Below are 19,698 nucleotides of genomic sequence, written 5' to 3' on the forward strand. Positions count from 1 at the left end.
CCGCAATGGGAGAGGCCACGACAGTGAGAGGCCCGCGTACCGCAAAAAAAAAAAAAAAATGGGCAAAGGACTTGAATAGACATTTCTCCCAAGAAGATATGCAAACGGTCAGTAAGCCCATGAAAGTATGCTCAACATCACAAATGTTAATCAAAACCACAGTGAGATACCACCTCACACCCATTGGGATGGTTAGAATAGAAAAAATGGAAAATAAGTGTTGGTAAGGATGTGGAGAAATTGGAGCCCTCATACACTGCTGGTGGGAAGGTAAAACGGTGCAGCCACTGTGGAGAACAGTTTGGTGGTTCCTCAAACAGTTAACACAGAATTACCTTACGACCCAGCAACTCCACTTAGATATATACAAAAACGTGTACACGAATGTTCATAATAGCCAAAAAACAGAAACAACCCAAACATACACCATTGGATGATGGATTAAACAAGATGTGGTGTATCCAAACAATGGAATATTAATCAGCCATAAACGGGTGAAGTGCCAGTACATGCTACAATGTGGATGAATCTGGAAAACATGCTGAGTGCAGGAAGCCAGGCACAAAAGGTCATGTATGGTATGATTCTATTTATATAAAATGTCCTGAATAGGCAGATCCAGAGACAGAAAGTAGACTCGTGTTTGCCAAGGTCTGGGGGGCCTGGAGTGGTGAGTGATTGCCTGATGGGTACAGGATCTATTTTTTGTTTTCCACTTTCCTAAACTTTATTAAAGAAAAGGCAATGATGGTAGCTCTCTAGGACATAGTCAAATTTCTGGGATTCTTCCATTGAAAATGTGGTATTTGATTTCCAAATATATGCCAGAGAGTACTAGGTAAAGGGGAAGCTAAAGTTCTAAAATGTTCATCTTCCAACTTTCTCCAGTCTGTGGTCTGTCTTTGGATCAGCAGTAATCACCTGAACAGCCACTCTGGCTGCATTAATTTTTGTCTGCAGCTCTCTGAGCTCTTCTATATGCAGCAAGTGCAGAATTTGACCAGCTTCATTAAGGACCACGTCTCTTGTGTCAAAACCAAGAATATACTTGTCTAAACCAACAGGCAAGCCCTCTTCTGCTGGGTTTGTGCTAGCAGCTACATCCCGTGTCAGGGCTCCTGGACCAAAATGCGAATTGCCTGAAGCACTGCCAGGTAACCACCATGAGCTGACTCTGAAGGTTAGCCTGGACCATGACACCAGCCCTAAAATTAGGATTAGTTACATCCAAATTGATCCCGGGCTCTGCATTTTCAGTTGCATTGTCAGCATTTTGTGCATTATCAGGTACCCGATCCTTGTATTTTTCAGCGTTATCTCCATATTCAAGACTAACAGCTAAACCAAGAAGCCAGTCAATTGCTTCTTGTCCATCCTGAATCTTGAAAGAACAGTTGACATCTCTGAGATACTTTTCAAAGAACTTGGGCTGGTCACTGCTCTGGATGTTTCTTAGCTTACCTCTGTCTTCAGTCTTGTAGTATCTCCTTTTCTGGTCTTCAGTGCAAACATCGTTTCTAAGTTTTGTTTCATCTCTTCAGTAGAAGAGGTAGGTGGTGGTAGTTGAAGGCCATCGTGCTCCCTGCTTCAGTCGGGAGGGCGGGGTATCCTTTGGGGGTGCCGAGAACATTCTGGATTAGTGGTGATGGTTGCATAAGTCCGTGAATGTGCTAACAACCACCGAACTGTACGCTTTAAAAGGGGAATTTTATGGCATGTAAGTGATGTCTCAATTAAAAAAAGACTTTCTTGCTCAGTGTGATATGTGGTGGCTGAGGGTTGGTCATGTCCTTGCAACTCTGGCCCCCCAGCCCAGGGCATTCTTAAACATTTCTGCCCAGTTTCCACATATTTCCAGCTTTCTGTCAAATTCATGTCCTCATTCATTTCGCACTGTGATTCTTTCTCTGGGGCTAGGTCGGGGGATGTGATGGAAAACTGCAATGTGGCAGACAGGAGCACAGCTGGGGGCCTGGCTATGTAGGTGGGATGGGGATATTCACTGTTTCTGGGACCCTGCTTGGCTGTCCCAGGGCAGTTACAGCACAGGAACATCAGGTCTGCAGTAAGTCTGGGCATCTTGAAGGCCGTGTGCTCCCATCCTGGAGAGATGCCAGCAGGGCTGGCTGTCACCCCTCAGGTCCCGGGGAGGGGCTTCCTGTATCAGCTGGGGGCTGGACCAGATGATGTTGATTTTCTCTGTCATGCACAACATGCATGCATTCAAAAAATATCTCCAGAGGTACACACAGTACCTCAGAGTAGATTAAGTTATTCAACTAAATAACAAATAAACACTGTTTTATAATTGGCCCTGCGACTGAACTGCTGATCCGCAGTGAGTTTAGGGTGAAGTCAGATGGAAGCAGCACCTCCCCACCCTGAGGAGCCCAGCACAGCGGGGTGTATATCACGAGCTGACCATGACTGGGCACTGAGCACCACGATGTGCTTCTTAAAGTGCACAGACAAGAAAAATGCCAGAACAGTGCCGGGTCTGGGAGCTCCAGGTGCTGGGAATCCAGGATAAGCTATCTTCCCCTCTATTATTATAGTTTCCATCCTGCAGGTCAACAAGGAGAGCTCAGAGAGGTCAGTGAACCTGCCCAGGGTTTCACAGCTGACCATACGGGGGCAACTTCCTAGTTTATCCTTAACAGATCGTGATCCTGTCTTTTTGCCTATTCATCTTTCCTCCCTTCCCTCCCTCCTTCCTTCCACCTTCTCCCTTCCCTCCTTCTCTGTGTCCCTCCCTCCCTCCCTCCTTCCCTTCTTTCCATCCTCTAATCCTCTGAGCAGAGACTACCACATTCATTCACTCATCTGCCCGTCCTCACCTTGCAAGTGGGGAAACCGAGGCTGGAGAAGGGTGCCACCACCCGCTCAAGACCGCTGAGCCTCCTGGCTGCCTCCACCTGTGGCTGCAGGGCCTCGCGCCATTTGTGTTAAATTCCTGTGGAAGAAGATGAGGGTGCAAGGCTGCAGGCTCGGTGCTCCCAGGGAAACCATTCGCCTCCCAGCCCCCCTCCACAGGGAACCTGCAGAGTCGGCGATGAACATGGACACTGCTTGGATCAGGTGGGAATTGGTCTTTGAACCTCATCAGTGACTAGACTGTTCTGGTCTGGGTCCTGGACCCACTAGGAAAGACCTAGTGAGTGTTTGCTGAAGGAATGAATGAACACACTTTGAAACACGTGTGCCCATGAATAGTCTAGAGGGGACACAGCACAGCATGGTGGCTGTCAGGTTGGGAGGTGGGGTTATAGGTGAAGTCCCCTTCTCAGAACTTTCTCTGATAGCACACTGCTTCAGTCAAGACATAAGAGAAGAAGTAGCAGATGTTTATGGGGATGCAAGCACTTAGCTCAAAGAAAATGCCTTAAATACTAGAAAAGGTGGGTGCGAGGTGATTTCCGAGGTGGGAGTGAGGGAGAGAGGCCCCATCTGTGAGAGAGTTCACAGGGCTGGCTCTGGCCTCCACCCTGCCAGTGGGAGGACCATGTGCAGACCCTGAAGAGTTGAGGTGTGGCCTCCCGTTTCAGCAGGGCAGGCTGGTGAAAGCCAAGGCCGACAGGCTTTGTTAGTTTCAGCTGAGTTTGGGGACCTGGATGGGACCTTGGTGTGGATAGGGGTGCTGGGGCTAGCTGACTCCACGTCTAGGTATTTACCCCATGAGCTGCATTTCCACAGGTTATTCTGTTTTTGAAGAAGCAAAAGGATGGAGTCATCAAAATGCCCGCAACAGGGCTTGGGAAGATAAACATGGCACATGGTGCAACAAAACGCCACGTGGCCATCAACAGAGGAGGGTGAACTGGAAGTGATGGTCTTCAATGAGCGTGAATACAGCAAGGTCCACTCACCCATTGGCTGGGCTAGGTTCCCCGGGGAGCGCTGGGGGGAGTGGGACGGCCCCCCAGGACTGCCCACCATGAGAGCAGCTCCCCTGCTGGCACAGGCCCAAGGGAAGTGTGGGAACCCTCACTAGGATGTTCTGAGCAACCTTCCCCAAACAGCCCATCAGTGTCACCTGAGTGACGGAGTATAGGGCCATGGTCCTCCGTGCTGCAGGCACCTACACACCGACCACAGGCCTTGTGGACGCTCTCAGTGGAAGCAGCAGCAGGACTTCTGGGCGTGACGCCCTGCTCCATGACATTGCAGACAGGGCGTTCAGACTCGAGCTAGGCTCCCTGGGCCCTTGTGGTTTTGAGGTCGGAAAGGCTCACCCGGTGCCTCTCCTGCCCTGCCCTTGCCCTGGCAAAGTCATATGCAAGGTTTGCAGGTGTTCATTTGGTAGCAAAACGACAGACAACAAAACAGCATCCAGGCTGTGATTACTGTGAAAGCAGGGTTGGGGCCACCTCTGGGGTGTCAGGACCCAGGAGGACAGAGTTCTGGCATCACCGCAGGTGTCACGTGAGTGTGTACTTTGTAATGATTCTTCAGTCTGTTTAATGCATGTTTCTGGGTTTGTTTTGCATTTTGCAGTAGAAAGTGTTTACAATATAAATAGACAAACCAATGTCCAGAATTTTGAGGAAAGTGAGGCAGCAGCGTGCCTGGCCTGCCCCCACTTGGGCAAACCCAGGAGGGAAAGGGTCCATGTGTAGAAAATGCCTCTGAGGACACGGAAGCCGGCACCTCCTTGTGGAGGGAAACAGGCAGCGGCTGGAGTGTGAGAGACCTGCTGGGCTCCCGGAATGCTGAGTCCTATGCTGTATTCTTGTTGGAAAAGGTGGGATCAAAATGCTGCTGTGAATGGAGTCCCAAGCTGTTGCTCTCAAAGCAGGTGTTCACGCCCTGGCTTGCCCGAGCTGCAGGGAGGGAGGGACTGAGGGGGGTTGGGTCACTCTGAAGAGAGCAGGATGCAGCCTCACGGAGACCCAGCTGAGGTGACCTGATGGATGTCCCTGCCCTTGCGGAGATCACCTCCTTCGGGCCAGGCTACCTTGGGACCCCGCGAGTGAATGCTGGTGCTGGTGCTTTGTGAATGGCCGGTCCCTGTGCACCCCTGGACCATGCTAGCCCCTCTCCAGGTGCCACCCTGAGAACACCCTGGACTCCAGTCAGCACTGCCCACAGTCATCAGTCCATGTGGTGTGGGGGATGCTGGCCTCTACCACCGGAGCCGGACATGGGCTGCAGGCAGCCATGGGGACCACGGAGTGGGGGGTCTGGCTGGCAGGGACCAGGCATGGACTAATTGATCAATCCAGCAGCCCCTCACCCCAACCATGGCACAGGCTGACAGTGGGCCCTGGGAGGGGAGACGCTGACCCAGCCCCAGCATAATCTGGGGGAGGATGGAGAGCTCAGGGGCGTGGTCCTTAGCTGCCTAGAGCTGCAGTGACCGATCCTCCTATGTTCTGGCCTAGGCTGCCTACTGGAAGCACTGCAGATGTCTGCTCTGTCATATTTATGGTGACATTGGGGGTTGGCAGATAGGAAACTGAGGCGCAAGAGGTGAACTTATTGCAGCCTAGGCATCTCTCCCTCAGGGTGGTGTGGCCTACAGTGGCCCAGGGGCTGGACTTGAGTCCAGGCCACACTCCTGATGGCCACATACAGGCCTCTGTCTTGAGGCTAAAGGCCTTGCTCAGTGGGGAGCTCAGAAGAGTGAGATGGGTCAGTTAGCAAAGATTCATCTCCAACTGGCTCAGGGCCTGCTGGGAAGATGGAGGTACCAGCACCAGAAGGGCAGGGTCCCTGGGCTGGGACCTGAGTGTCTATTACGGAGAAGCAGATGCTTCGATCAGGATGAGTTCAGGCAGGGCTGTGGGCCCCTCAGGGACCTCACCTCTCTGCGGAGGTGACTTCTGACCCTATGGCTGATGGAAGAGACAGAGCCAGCCACTCAGAAGCTGAGTGAAGGTGTTCTGGGGGTTGGCAGGGCAGGGAGACATCAGCCCCTATGAGGACAGCTCAAAGAAAAGAAAACTGGTCTGGACCCACGGGCAGAGGCTGAGCTCACGCATGATGGGAGACATGGAAATTAAAGCCTTGCTGGGATATGGCGTTTCTCCTAATGCAAAAGTCAATTAATGTGCTTTGTGGGCATGTCTACATCACTGGTGGGAGTGTAAATTGGTACGACATCTCCTGAGAGCGATTTGACAAAATCTGACACAATTACAAATGCATAAACTTCTGACTCAGCAGCTGATTCAGGGTTGGCCAAGCAGGTGAGTGCATGGTACAGCTGTGGCTGCCAGAAAGGCATAAAAGCAAAAAATGGAATTCACCCAAATAGAAATAACCACTGCTGATATCTGGTGTATTTTCTTTGAGATCATTCCTTTATTTGCTCTTTTAACAATTGTTCCTTGAGCTTCCAGGATCCACCAAGCTTTCTTGTGCCAGGAATCCAGTGTGGAGTGTATCAGTCCACATTTGCTGCAGTAACAAGTGATCATAAACCCTTTGGCCTAGGATAATGAAGGGTCACCCAGGCCTCCCCCTGGAATTTTGTCATTTCCAATCTTTTGGCATTTATAGTAACTCTAAGGTAAACCACTCTAGGTCTAAATCTTTGCTTTCCTCAGGGTAGATCCCAAAAGTGAATCAAAGTAAGAATAAGTGTGAGGCTTTTCCAAGCTGCTTTCCTGAAAGGTTGGACCAACTGACTTGCTCACAGCTTGCCTGTCTGCATCGGACCTTATTATTAAACCAGGACTGCTAATCTCCACGTGAAGATGCCTGTTTGTCTTGCCTTATGACAGTTCCTGGCGAGATGAAACTGTGGTTCTACACATTCCATGACTTTCTGTGCTTGTCTGAGCGTGACTTTCACTCTCTTTTCTTTTGGGAATTTGGATTTTTCCACTCATACTGAACCCATATTGACTCATATGAGTTTTTGCATATTAATGATAACTCCCCTTACCTTTTGTATCTGCTGTGAATCTTTTTCCTCAAGGAAATGCCTGCCTTTTGATCTTATTTCTTAGTATTTTAAAATTTGGTCAGTTTTACTTTTCCTTTTCTTAAAAAGAAAGTTATTTATTTATTTGGTAATGCCGGGTGTTAGTTGTGGCAGGTGGACTCCTTAGTTGTGGCTCATGGACTCCTTAGTTGTGGCACGTGGCCTCCTTAGTTGTGGCATATGAACTTTTAGTTGCAGCATGCATGTGGGATGTAGTTCCCTGACCAGGGATCAAATCCGGGCCCCCTGCATCGGGAGCACAGAGTCTTAACCACTGTGCCACCAGGGAAATCCCCTACCTTTCCTTTTTATTTTTAATTTTATTTTTATTTTTTACCTTTCCTTTTTAAATCCCCCCTCTCTCTTCCCTGCCCAGTCCCCTGTTGCTCTTGTGTCTGGAAGTTCCCCCCAACACACGCACACATCTGACGAATGTTCATGGAAAGCTCCCTCTAGCTGAGACGAAGCCTCTTTTGAACCTGGAGCCCTGGCTCTGTAGCCTGCTCACTGTATGCTCTTGCCCTTTTCATCTCTGAGCCTCGGTTTCTCCTCCTGTTAAAAGACCTACTTTGCTCTTGCTGGTGTCTGCGCTGGCCTCCGCCCCTCAGCTTCAGAACCAAGGCACCCTGCCCCCCGCCCCCCACCACCACTCACATCCTCAGAGACACAGACCAGAAACATGTCAAGCCCCAACACAGCACATTATGCCCCACATCCTTATCCTGTGGGCTCTAGGGCTCAGCTCCTGCCTGGCTGTCCCTGTGATAATGATGCAGAGATCACCCCAGGCCCTGAGGCTGCCTGTAGTACCCCGCTGATGCCCTGTGGATGCCAGTCATATTTCAGGTCCTTATTCAAAGCAGAGTATGCTTCTGGTCATTGGTGCTCAATTATCTTGCAAAATGGCAATTCTGTCTCTAAGACCGATAAGTATTTGTTAATTGAGGGGTCACTGCTGTGGGTTATTGATCAGTGACTTCATTCCTGGATGTGTAGTTCACATAAAACCTTCTAGAAAAACATGTTGCAGCCTGATGGCCCCAGCGGCTCTGACCTGCTTCTTTGGCAGGTGTGTGCGGAGCACTGAGCCCAGGAGGGCGGCATTAGTGTTTAATGAGCACCTACTGTGTGCCAGGTTGTCTTGGGGCCTCGCATTCTCCCTTGCGTGGCGTGATGAGGTGAGCCATTTAGCAGATGAGAAAACTGAGGCCACGAGGGTAGGAAGCGTGCGTGGGGCTCCCTGGAGGTTGGTGCAGTTCTTCAAAGGGGAACCAAGCCTGCTTCCCCAAGGTCAACGCCAGGGTGTAGGTGGGATGCTTCCCCTTATTTTGGAACAAGCCCTCCTCCCACGTGCAGTCTTTGGACCCATGGGAGACACGTGCCCAGTCTGGCACATCAGAACATCCCAGCCCTGTCTACAGGGGTGGTTCAGGGATGACCACGTGACCTGTCAGCTAAAGACATTCCGTTCTTGAGCTTTCTCTAGGGCTATGGAGGGAAAAGCTGGGAATTTCGACGTGGCGCTGCTGGTGGACATGCGTGCCTTCTCCAGGAAGGGTCAGACTGTGCATGAAGCCACCGCAGAAGGAAGCATAGCTGAAAGACAGGCAGTGCTTCCTCACGTGATGTGGCCATTTTCCACTGTGTGCACTGGGCCTGGCCCCCAGTAGACTCGACAGGTGTTTGATGACATATTATGTCACCTGGGCACCTCTTCATTCTGAATGAACAGGCATCCCCAGGGGCAGGCATTGCAATTCGAGCCGGGTCTGCTGGAAAACCCCAAGTCAAGCAGGCTGAGTCTCTAGCCAGAGGAAAATGCCTCTTCTGCATCACATGGAAAATTGTGTGGCTCCCCTGGGAGCTGATGGGGGCTGATGGGGCCCACTGAGTGTAAAGTGGAAACTCTGGGTGGGAGAGACCCCTGGGAACCCCTGGGGTAGTCAGCTACCCCAGCTGGCAGGACAACCTGACTCGGCCACCGGTCAGAACCTGCCCTGGACAGTGGCGTGGCTCTGGTCTGAGGACCCCTGCCAAGCCACTGTGGCACCTGGCTCTCCATGCTCCTCTCTGCTCTGTCTGTACGAGCCCACATGTCTGCCCCTCCACTGGCTAGCTCTGTGGTCCTGAGCAAATCACTAAGACCTCAAACCTCCATGTCCCCCTGTGGAAATGGGGATTGAATGGCTCTCTTGAATCGGGGCCATTCCTCTCTCCATGGCAGGTCCCACCGGCAAGAAGACAGGTGGCAAGGCAGGAGGTGGCCAGAGTCCAGGATGGCTATCATGTTTCAGTCCTACTGGGCTGCTGGACGCCTGGGGATTCCTTTAGCAATTCTTTCACAACCCTGGGAACTGGGTGCCACTGCCACCTGGTGACTGAGGAAACTGGAGTTCAGAGAACTTAATTAATGAATTGAAGGTCATGGCCAACGCGTGGTGCCAGGATTTGAATCGGATCCATGCCTCTAGACCCTTCCTGGGTCAGTGTGCCCCTCTTTCCCAAAGACACAGGCCAGACATTAGGTGGAGTTGCCTCTTGTCCAAAGTGCAGAAAAATGCACAAAAGCAGAAGCATCCACTGCTAACATTTTGGTGTGTTCCCTTCCGGTTTTTCTCCTGTGCACTGTCACTTCAAATTATCTCCTGCCTCATTATAAAACTCCATGAAGCGCATTTAAATGGCTTCATCATATTTGACTACATAGGAATAACACAGTTTACTGAGCCATATTCCAATTGCTGAAAATTTACGTTATTCCTAATGCTTATTATAAACAACCCTTCAGTGAACATCTTTATGCACCACTATCTGCATAGCTGGTCACTTCACTTGTACACATTCCCCAAAAGGGAATTACTGACTTAAAGGGTATAAACATTTTTTAGATTCTTGCTCCAACTGTGAACTGCTTTCCAGGAGGCCTGGGCCAATCTGCTCAGTGAATCCATTTGGGCAGCAGGATGAGACAGAGGCAGCGGATCCACGGTGAGCAAGGGCTGGCATGCACCATCAGGACCAAGAGGAGAACATAGCCCAGAATTTGGGGCCTCACTGGGATGTGGCTGCTCTGAAGGGCAGTGGATAGATGTGGTTGGGCCTGAGGTCAAGCTAGAATTGAAGGAGGGTCCTGACTCCTCGGCCTGCCCATTAAGACGGACCCCCTAAGAGGAAGGAGTTTAGAGTTGAGGAGAGAGCTGAGGCTGAGACTGGGTGGAAATCCATTCAATACCAGGGGTTAGATGCCAGGTGCTGGCAGGGCTGAGTGAGCACAATGGGGGCTCTGCTCCCATTGAAACCCAGACTGCAGCTCACACTCTGGGTATGGACAGAAGGAAGCTTGGAGGGAAAGCCACCCCAGGGGATGCTCAGCCCCCGGGGGATTGGGAGTGTAGAAGGGGAAGCTGCTGCGCTCTGGCTGCTTCCTCAAAGGGGAGTGGAGCTGTGTGACTGGCTCTGGGGACTAAAAGAAGCCTGATGGAGAGCTCTTTCTACCCCTTCCCCAGTGGATGTGGATGGCAGCCCCTTCCAGTCTGCTGCCACCAGCACCTCCTCTGGCAATGCCTCCCTGAAGTCGCTGGGGGCTGGGAGAGGTGGAGCACAGACTCCCAGCCCCAGTGCTATATGGGGTGGAGCTGAAGGTGGATTGGGTCATGGGCATGTGACAGCAGAGCCAGCAGAGCTAGAGCTCCAGGGGCCATGTGGACAGAGGTGCTAAGAGAGGATGAGAGAGAGCTGGCACGATGGAGAATGTGCCAGCTTGCCGAAGACCGGCCCCTGGAGCTAGCGAAAGTCGATGGGCAAGGACTGGCCACAAAGTCCTGAAAAGGCTGGATGGCAGCCGTTGCAGGCTGAGAGGCAGCTCACTGTGGGGTGTGGGTAAGTTGGCCTCGTTCACCTCTGGGCCCACTGCCTGCGGTCGACTAACTCAGGCAAGTCTCTTTGCCTCTTTGCTGCTTCCTATCTGATAACAGGGCCCTCTAGGACAGTGTGGGGCAAGACAAGAGAATTCCTGCAAAGACTTAGCTCAGCACTGGGGATCATCATCATTATTATTATTTCAGCAGCATGACTTACTTGAGGCCCCACCACCCGCTGGGCTCAGTGACCCACCCCCATTTTGTATGGCTATCAGTTACTCAAGATCCCTAGGTAAAATTCCTGGGGCTTTAGGAGAGATGAAAACGTGGAAAATGACCTGTGTTTTCTTCTGCCTGTCTCCATATTTCGTGATCCATGCAGGTCTCTAGGGCCACTTGGTCCTTCTCTTTGCAGATCAACTTCAATCCTGCTCTGAGACACTAAAAGAGGGCTCACTCAGTGGGTCTCAGGTGGTGGACACTGACATCACCTCTTGTGAGCAACCAGAGGAAGTCACACCCCGTCTACTTCTACCGAGTGCTTAAGAGGCTGAGAATGAAGGGCGGGCTGTGAACAAGGATGACAGTCACGGCGAACGCAGTGCTCCAGCTCCCGAATTTACCGCAACTCCTGCAGAGGTCGAAGGCTGGTCTGAAGGTGTGCAGGTGCCCTCTGTGCCCACCTAGCAGTTCCCCACTGAGACTGATCTGCACCCCCATGGCTCAGGCTACTGAATGGGTAGGAATGACCACTGAGTGGTCTTAGCTGTTCTTCTTCAGACTTTTAACCAGAAAAATTTAAAAGTTGTTTCTAAAAGTTGTGTCCATTAAAACAAAATTCCTGAGGGCCAGGAACTGAGTGGTGCAGTTTGGGAGTGGTTCCTGAGGGGAGCCTGAGTGTTGATAGCAACCCCCACACCTGGCAGCAGGCTCACTTCAGCAGGGTGATGGGTAGAGGATTTCAAACACCTGCACATTCTAGGACATCTGAGGGCTGAAGCCGCATTCTCTGGACTGAACCAGCTAGGATATGAACCTAGCATCTGGTGTGAGCCTACCTGTGTAAAATTAAATGGTAACTTGCTGCATAGGAAAGAAAAGGTTTGAATCATTATTTGGTTATTATTATTTTTTAAAATAAATTTATTTATTTAATTAATTTATTTTTTGGCTGCGTTGTGTCTTCGTTGCTGCACACAGGCTTTCTCTAGTTGTGGCGAGTGGGGGCTAGTCTTCATTGCGGTGTGTGGGCTTCTCATTGCAGTGGCTTCTCTTGTTGCAGAGCATGGGCTCTAGGCATGTGGGCTTCAGTAGTTGTGTCACATCGGCTCCATAGTCGTGTCTCACGGGCTCTAGAGCTCAGCCTCAGTAGTTGTGGCACACGGGCTTAGTTACTCCGCGGCATGTGGGATCTTCCTGGACCAGGGATTGAAACCGTGTCCCTTGCCTTGGCAGGAGGATTCTTAACCACTGCACCACCAGGGAAGTCCCCATTATTTGGTTATTTGATGCAAGCCTTCTGAGTGTCTCCTGAGTGGACAGCTGCACATGGAAAGACATGTGCCTGCCACAGGAGGTGCCATGGGATCACACTTGGGTAACAACTTAAAAAAGTTTTTATTTCTACTTTTTCTATCTTAACTTTCTTTAATGAGTACTTGCTCTTAAAAAATCAATATGGCCACAAAAAGAAGTGAAGTACTGATATATGCTATAATGTGGACTAAGTGAAACATTATGCTGAATGAAAGAAGCCAGTCACAAAGGACTGTTGTATGATTCCACTTATATGTGATGCTAGGAATAAGCACATCTATAGAGTCGGAAAGTAGATTACTGCTAGCCTGGGGCTGAGAGAGGGGTAATGTGGAGTGACTGCTAATGGGCATGGGTTTCTTTTGAGGGCGATAAAAAATGTTCTGGAATTAGACAGTGGTGATGGTCACACAACTCTATGAATATACTAAAAACCACTGAATTGTACACAGAGTGAATTTTATGGTATCTAAATTATATCCCAATGAAGCTGTTATTTAAAAAATCAACATGTTTTCAAATTTTTACAGAGAACAGAGTAAAAGAAATGTTATATCATCTTATTATAAGAGAGGAAAAAAACTGTGTTATAGAACTTCTCGGCCCCCACTGGATGGGGAGACTTCCTCAAGTGGCCAGAGTCCCAGGGGCCCCATTATTTGCCCACCCAGTTGCAGGAGGTTCCAGGGCCTAAGAGCCCAAGCTTGCGAGGTCCATATACCCGCACTCCATCTGTCTGCCCCAGTACCCTTCCTTCAGTTCCCTGAGAAGCCTACCCTGCCCCCATCACCCCAGGACACCCCTGCTGCCCCCATCACCCCCAGATACCCCTGTTGCCTCCAACTCTGCTCTCCTGGCACAGTCCCCCCATTTGCCCCTGTCCCCTTATGGGACCTGGGTTCTCCACTGTTTCACCTGCCCTGGGGTGGGCCCCACATGGTCAAGTGAGGAGCCACCTCCCCATGTAGTAGCCTGTGGGGGGCACTCAGGGAGGTGGCCCGGCTGTACTGGGTCTGACCACTAGACTGACCCCTGAGCCCACTGAAAGGCACACGCATCCTCAAAAGTACCTCTTGACTGGGGCTCCCTGGGGGCAAGGCCAGACCCTGACCTTCCTACCAGTGGGCTTTGCTGGGGACTGACTGGAGCAGAGGCAGAGGGTAGGCCCTGTCTCCTTTCCTCCCTGCCTCTGTAAGCATTTGTCGAACACCAGCTGTGCACTGACCATTATGTCCATCTCATGGATGAGCGAACTGTGACCTAACTGCTTAGCTGTGTTCTCATGGGTCATGGGCCGGCAGAGAGAGTGAGCTCCCTGTCATGAGAGGTATGCAAACAGGGCTGCCCAAAACTACCTCTGTGGGCTCAGAGAGCACATAGCGCTGAGTCAAGGACAGGTCCTCTGTAGTCCCCCAGCACCTAGGTTGCCGCTGCAATGTGTGGGGATACTACTGCCGTATTATGTACATCTGCCAGCTGTCGGTGGGCAGCAGTCTGCCGGTGATGACGTGAATTGCCAGTCATCTCCTCCATTACCAGGCAGGCATGATGCCCACTTGCCACGAGTATGTCCCAGGGAGAACGGTGGAAGCCAGACTGGCTTGCATGCGTCTGTCTGGAACATGCTTAGCTCCATCCCTTCTCAGTTTTCCCTTTGATAGGCCTAGGCACGTCATCATGGACAGGCTTGAAACGGATAGGCTTGCAACTCAGGGTGTCTTCCTGGACTGACCGAGTCTTGGAACTGGCAGCCTTTCCAGGTGGACAAACTAGGATGGCCAAGCCAGGTTTGCAGGGGGGGATAACAGACCATTCGCGGCCAGCAGCCGCATGGGGCATTCCAAAGATCCTCAGGGGCCAGCAGTACCCGCCGGAGGGGGAACATGAGGGCCGCAGTGGGCCTGCGCGGCCCCGGGGGCTGGCCCGCAGGTGGCCGCGCGCGCCGGAGGACAGGTGGGCGTGCCAGGCCCCGCCCCGCCGCTCCGGCCGGGGGCGGGCAGCCGAATGCCCCGCCCTCCTCGCGCGCAGGGTCTGAGCCGGTGCGGGAGCGCAGCGGCGCGGAGCAGAAGCAGCACCCGGGAGCGCGGCCCCGCAGCGGGCTGGCTGGAGGAAGTAGCGCGGCGATACGGCACCGAGCGTGACCCGGGTCTGGAGCGCAGACCCCGGCCCTGAGAGCGACCCCGGACCGAGCGCAGACCCCAGCCCCGAGCGCGGATCCTGGCCCTGAGCGCGGCCTCGCCCGCCGGGGCCGCCGAGCCGCGGGCATGGACGGCGCCCGTTCGCCCTGTGAGTGCCGAGCCCCCCGCCCGCCGCCTTTGTGTGCGCGCCGCGCCGCCGCATCCCCCTCCCCGCGCGCCCCTCCTGCGCCCCGGGCAGCGTCCTTTGTGGAGCCGCCGCCTGGCCACTACCTCCTTCTTCCCCAACCTCCTTCACCCCTCCGCGGCCCAGGGCACTCCCCCAGCCCGGGCCTCCCGGCCCCGTGTTAACCACCCCCACCTCCCAGGGACGTCCCAGTAGGCCCCCTTCCCCGGGGCTGGGCAGGGCGCAGGTGCCCCTCTCCCCGGCCTTCCGGCCCCTTCTGCAGCCTCCCTCGTGTCCCCCGGGACAGCCCAGCAGGGCTCTTCTCCGGCCCAGGCCTGAGCAGGGCACGGCTCCCTCCCATCCAGCCCAGCCTCCTGGTCCGGTCTGCAGCCCCCCTTCCCCCGCCCGCCCCAGGGACAGCCCAGCAGGCTCCTCCGCGGCCGGGGCGGGCAGGCCGTGGGCCCTGGGGCGGCGCTGTCTTATCCCACGTCCCGGGCAGGTGCGGCGAGGCCCGCGCTCACACGGGCCTGTGTGTCCTTGCTCGCAGAGATGGACTACGATGGCGGCCACCGAGACGCCCCCGGCGCACTGATGGAGGCGGGGCGCGGTGCGGGGCCCGCGGGCATGGCGGAGCCGGCGGCGGTGCCGCGGGCGCGGGCGGCGCGGCCCGGGCCCCAGCGCTTCCTGCGACGCAGCGTGGTGGATTCTGATCAGGAGGAGCCGCTGGGCCTGGAGGGGGCCGAGTCGCCGGGCGCGCAGCCCCCGCAGCCGCTGCAGCGAAGGGTGCTGCTATTCTGCAAGACGCGCCGCCTCATCGCCGAGCGCGCCCGCGGTCGCCCGGCAGTCCCCACTCCTGACGCGCCTGCCGCGCCGCTGGGCGACCTTGCCGACCCCGGCCCTGAGCCCGCGGGCACGCAGGAGCCTGGCCCGGACCCCGCGCCCTCGCCCGCGCCTGCCCCCGTGGGCGGTCCCCGAGAGGAGGAGGCGGCGGCGGCCGCGAGGAAGGAGGACGTGGGGGCTCTCGAGGCGAGGCCAGAGCTCGGGCGCGCACGCCGGGAGGAGCCCGAGGAGGAGGAGGACGACGAGGACGACCTCAAGGCTGTGGCCACCTCCCTGGACGGCCGCTTCCTCAAGTTCGACATTGAGCTTGGGCGCGGCTCCTTCAAGACGGTCTACAAGGGGCTGGACACGGAGACCTGGGTGGAGGTAGCCTGGTGCGAGTTGCAGGTGAGGGGCGAGATGGACGCAGGTGGTGGTGGGCGAGTGCGTTCTGGCATCGGGCCATGCCTGGCCTTAGCCACCCTTGGCAGCGGCCCTCTGTGTGTCACCCTCTGGGTGGGTGGTTCGTTGCGCTGGTGGTCTGTGTGGTGATGGCTGGGTGACGGAGGTCGGATCTCCCAGTGTGTGGTGTCTAAGTGTGGCACGATGTGGGCCCATGATGGAGACTGGGCACTTGGAGGGCGTGTCTTTCAGTGCCGATCAGTGCCGCTCCTTCTTCTGGGCTGTACTGACCCAGGCTGTCTGGATCGTCTGTGTCTGTGCAGAAGCAGTGTGTGGGCTGCAGGGCCCTGTGTCCAAGTGGTCACAGGGTGGTTTGGGGGACTCTCAGCTGCTCTTAAATGAGCACCTTACTGCGTCTTGCAGAGTGTGGATGCCCCAGTTGGGGATGTCTGAGGGGCTTTTCACCTGGGGTCTGTTTATGGTGAGGGATGGTGGGCCCTGGCGCCTCTGGGGCAAAGCGTGGAAGTGTTGTCACTATGTCCCGTTAGTTCACAAAATGGATATGTGAGAAGTCTTAAAACCCAGTCATGTCAAATGCAGGTGGGGTTTGGTTTTGTTTAGGTTTGGTTTTTGTGGATGCAAAGGCTCTGGACTTGCATTTTTCATAACCTTGCCCTCATGTTGGCTATGTCAGCCCCAGCCCTGGAAGATTATATAAACGGTAACTCAGGCTGTCCTGGGCCGGCCGTGGAAGCTGGGGCAGCACCTGTCACAGTGGGTGTTTATTGGCCCTCCCTTGTTTGGGGGAACAGCTGTCAGGCATGGGGCTGGACTCTGCGAGAGCTGGCCATGCGGATGTAAGCCTACCCCAGCGCCCTGGAAAGTTAGCTGGGCCTGCCAGTCCTGATGCAGGCCGCCTGCCACACTGCAGGCAGCCTGCCTTTTTGGCTCAGAAGTGGGATTTGGTTGCTTTGTCCTCTGGGCCCCTGCAGGGTGGCCTGTGTGTGTGTGTATATGTGAGCTGGCTAATTTGTCCAGTGTCCACCTGTCCTCAGCCTTTCTCCTGAGACAAAGAGCTTCGGAGACCACCCCTCCTCACAGCTCCTTGGTTCTGTTGTGGAAATAGGGACTTTTCATGGTGGAGCCGGGGTGGCCTATCGAGTCCCTCACTGAGAGGGACTGAGAACTCCCCTCCCTCGCGGTTGCAGGTTCGGGGACCTGCTGAGGGGTGGCCTCAGTGGTTTGTGGTCTGGGGCCCTGGGGATGGTGTGCTGGGATGGCATAGGAGTGAGCTGGGCATCACTGCTGTGTGTGAACGCACAGGGGAGAGAGGACCCGGAAAGGGAAGACCGGAGAGGGAAAAGAGGATTCCTGATTCCAGAGTGTGGCTGTGTGCCTTCCCTCCTCGCCTTCTCGCTCTTGCAAGTGACCTGGTGTGGCACTCCAAGCACCCACTGGTGCTCTGCTGCGGAATGCCTCTGCGGGTGGAGGACAGGAGTGGGGGTGCTGCAGCAGGCGGGAGCTGAGTTAGACCTCAGCAGCAGAGCCCAGCTGATCTGGTTGAGGCATTGCAGGCGCATGTGACCCTTGGAGGAGGTTGTTAATTCCCATTCCCTTTAAGGCAAGGCAAGCTGTTCTGCCTCTGGGTCCCTAAGCAGAGCGGCACCGGAGTGGAGCCTGGCTGCTGTCCAGGGGGCTTTTACTCCTGTACTCTGGGTGGGAGTAGGAAAGTGGGAGATGGCTTCTAATCTGTCTGGTTTTGCTTCTTATACAGTAGTTACTGGGGGCCCCATGCCAGCCGGGAAGCTGTTCCTGTATCTCCCCCAGCAAGAGGGCTGATATGCAGCAGTTAGGGTCAGCTGCCTTCTGATGGGTAGGTCTGAGAGGGTTTTACACCAGGGGGGGCTGGGAACCAGCCTAGAGCCTGCTGTGTGTGCACTCTCCTTTTCACCAAACAGGAGGCTGTTGTTTCCCCCATTTTATTGTTGAGAGCCCACCAAGGTCACCTGTGAGGATACAGATGGTAGAGGGGGATTGCAGCATCATGGGAAGAGGCCACCTAGCATGGCCGTCCTTAGGAGAGGAGATAAGGGTGGAGGGCAGGGCGCCAGGTTAGTCCTCTCGGACCAGCAAGCACCAGGGAGGGCGACAGGTGGCGTGCTGGCTTTGCGCCTGGGGAGGGGGTTTCCTAGTGCACAGGGTGGAGATGTTCATCCTCCACCCAGCCCCCAGAATTCCCAAGCATCAGGGCTCCCACTGGAGGGTGGGTTGCCAGGAGCATTGACCTTCAGTACGGGGAGCTTTGCAGTATTCCTACTGCCCTCCAACCCTCCCTTCCCCAAGCCCCATAAGCTCCTCAGCTGGCATCTTTGGAATGCCCTGGAAGTCGACCCTCAAAAGTCTGTTTCCTCCTCTCAACCTTGGGACCATGGGGGATGTTGGCACCTGCCTGCCTCCCCCAGAACTGAGACAGTGTCACCCGCTTGCTTTTTCCAGGGTTCCCTGCCAAGGGGAGGAAAGGCCGCATTTTTGGACCTAATAAGTCTGGCTTGGAGGATGTAAGATCCCCACGACTTCAAGTTTCCTTCTGTAATTTAGTGTTGAAAGAGCTTTGCAGAAAGGGCAATATGTGTTCATATCACAGTGAAGGGCAGCGAGGTGTTTTCATCTCCTGAATTCTCCAGACGTTTGAAGCTGACATTGATTTTTGGGGGGAAGCCATTTAAAAATATTACCTCCCCTTCTGTTTTCTTTTGAATGAATGTTCATTTCTGGCACCAGGACACATAACAGCAACAGGGAAAGTACAAATGCACCCAGAGCACTGCCTTTACTCTGGCTCACATTTCCCACGTCCCTGTGGCCAGCTCTGGCCCCTCACAGACCCCATCCTGTCAGACAGTGCACGGGATAGCTGGAGGCTTCTGGTTGACTCTGGGTTGCCTGGGGTGGGGGTAGGTGTAGACCACTGACATGGTCTCAGGTGACTCAGGCACCCTCTCTCACCTGCTGATGCCTCTGAGCCAGGGGTGGGGCCTCCGAGCAGAGAAAATGCAGCCAACCCAGATCCCAGCCAGTGTCCAGAAGCCTCATTGGAGGCGGCCTGTTGGCCTTTCCTGGACCACCTGCTTAAGTGTCTTCCTCGAGAACTTGGAGAGAGCCTTGGTTTTCAGCCCCCTTGGTCAGTGCTGCCCCCTCCCATCAGCAGGCCCCTGTCTCCAAGGGTCCTCTGTGCTGCCTCCTGCTCACAGAAGGCTGCTTTGAGCTGCAGTTACAGGGTTGGGCACGGCCTCTTGGGGGACTCCACCCGCAACTCATGTTTCCCTCGCTTGTGTCCTGGCCTGTGCCCAGTGTGGGAGTCATTTAGCCTCATGGAGGTGTCAGTCATTGACCCTCTGCCTGGAGTACTTGCAGGGACTTTGAGGGCCATGAGAGTCCTGAAGAGGTACCATGGGGCCTGAGCCCCCATCAGCCAGGGACAGGTGTCTGGACCCCTCAGGTGTCATCATGAAGCTGTCCTGTTGCTGCTCTGCACTGCCCAGAGGTCCCTGGGCTCCCGTGGGGTGGTGATGGCCTGGACTCCAGGCCAGGGAGAGGCTGTGGATGTGGGGACCACAGGATCTGCTGATGTCTCCTTCGTGTGGCCACGGAGGACTCGTTTTTTCCCAACTCACCCACCACAACCAGACCTCTGTGTCACCTTCCTGCACCCTGGCAGTGGATAATGCCTGTAGGCGCCTGTCGTGTGCAGCCGTGCTGAGCATGCCGGGTCCCCTTGCTGTCCTCAGAGGGTGGCCAGGTCTGCCTGCTATTGGTGTGGTCTGGCACCGCTCCCATGGCTGTGGGTGCCCC

General features: G+C 54.5%; 2 protein-coding genes across 2 annotated transcripts in view; one reads left to right on the forward strand and one right to left on the reverse strand.

The window, feature by feature from the left end:
* Positions 1-706: 706 nt before the first annotated feature.
* LOC307188871 (RNA transcription, translation and transport factor protein-like) lies at positions 707-14,664 on the reverse strand (the record flags this gene model as incomplete). The annotated part of the gene is given in 4 exon segments (XM_079926544.1): positions 707-1,115; positions 1,118-1,168; positions 1,171-1,535; positions 14,057-14,664. Coding segments are annotated over 4 exon segments (1,272 nt in total). The 3' UTR covers positions 707-867.
* WNK2 (WNK lysine deficient protein kinase 2) overlaps positions 14,349-19,698 on the forward strand; it is a 155,712-nt gene continuing 150,362 nt past the window's right edge. The window contains exons 1-2 of the mRNA XM_079925504.1: positions 14,349-14,610; positions 15,173-15,852. Of these exons, the coding sequence (XP_079781630.1) occupies positions 15,175-15,852 (678 nt within the window). The 5' untranslated portion in view covers positions 14,349-14,610; positions 15,173-15,174. The remainder of the gene's footprint in view (positions 14,611-15,172; positions 15,853-19,698) is intronic.

Source organism: Stenella coeruleoalba (genome assembly GCF_951394435.1).
Source record: "Stenella coeruleoalba genome assembly, chromosome: 7".
In the NCBI taxonomy this organism is placed as follows: domain Eukaryota; kingdom Metazoa; phylum Chordata; class Mammalia; order Artiodactyla; family Delphinidae; genus Stenella; species Stenella coeruleoalba.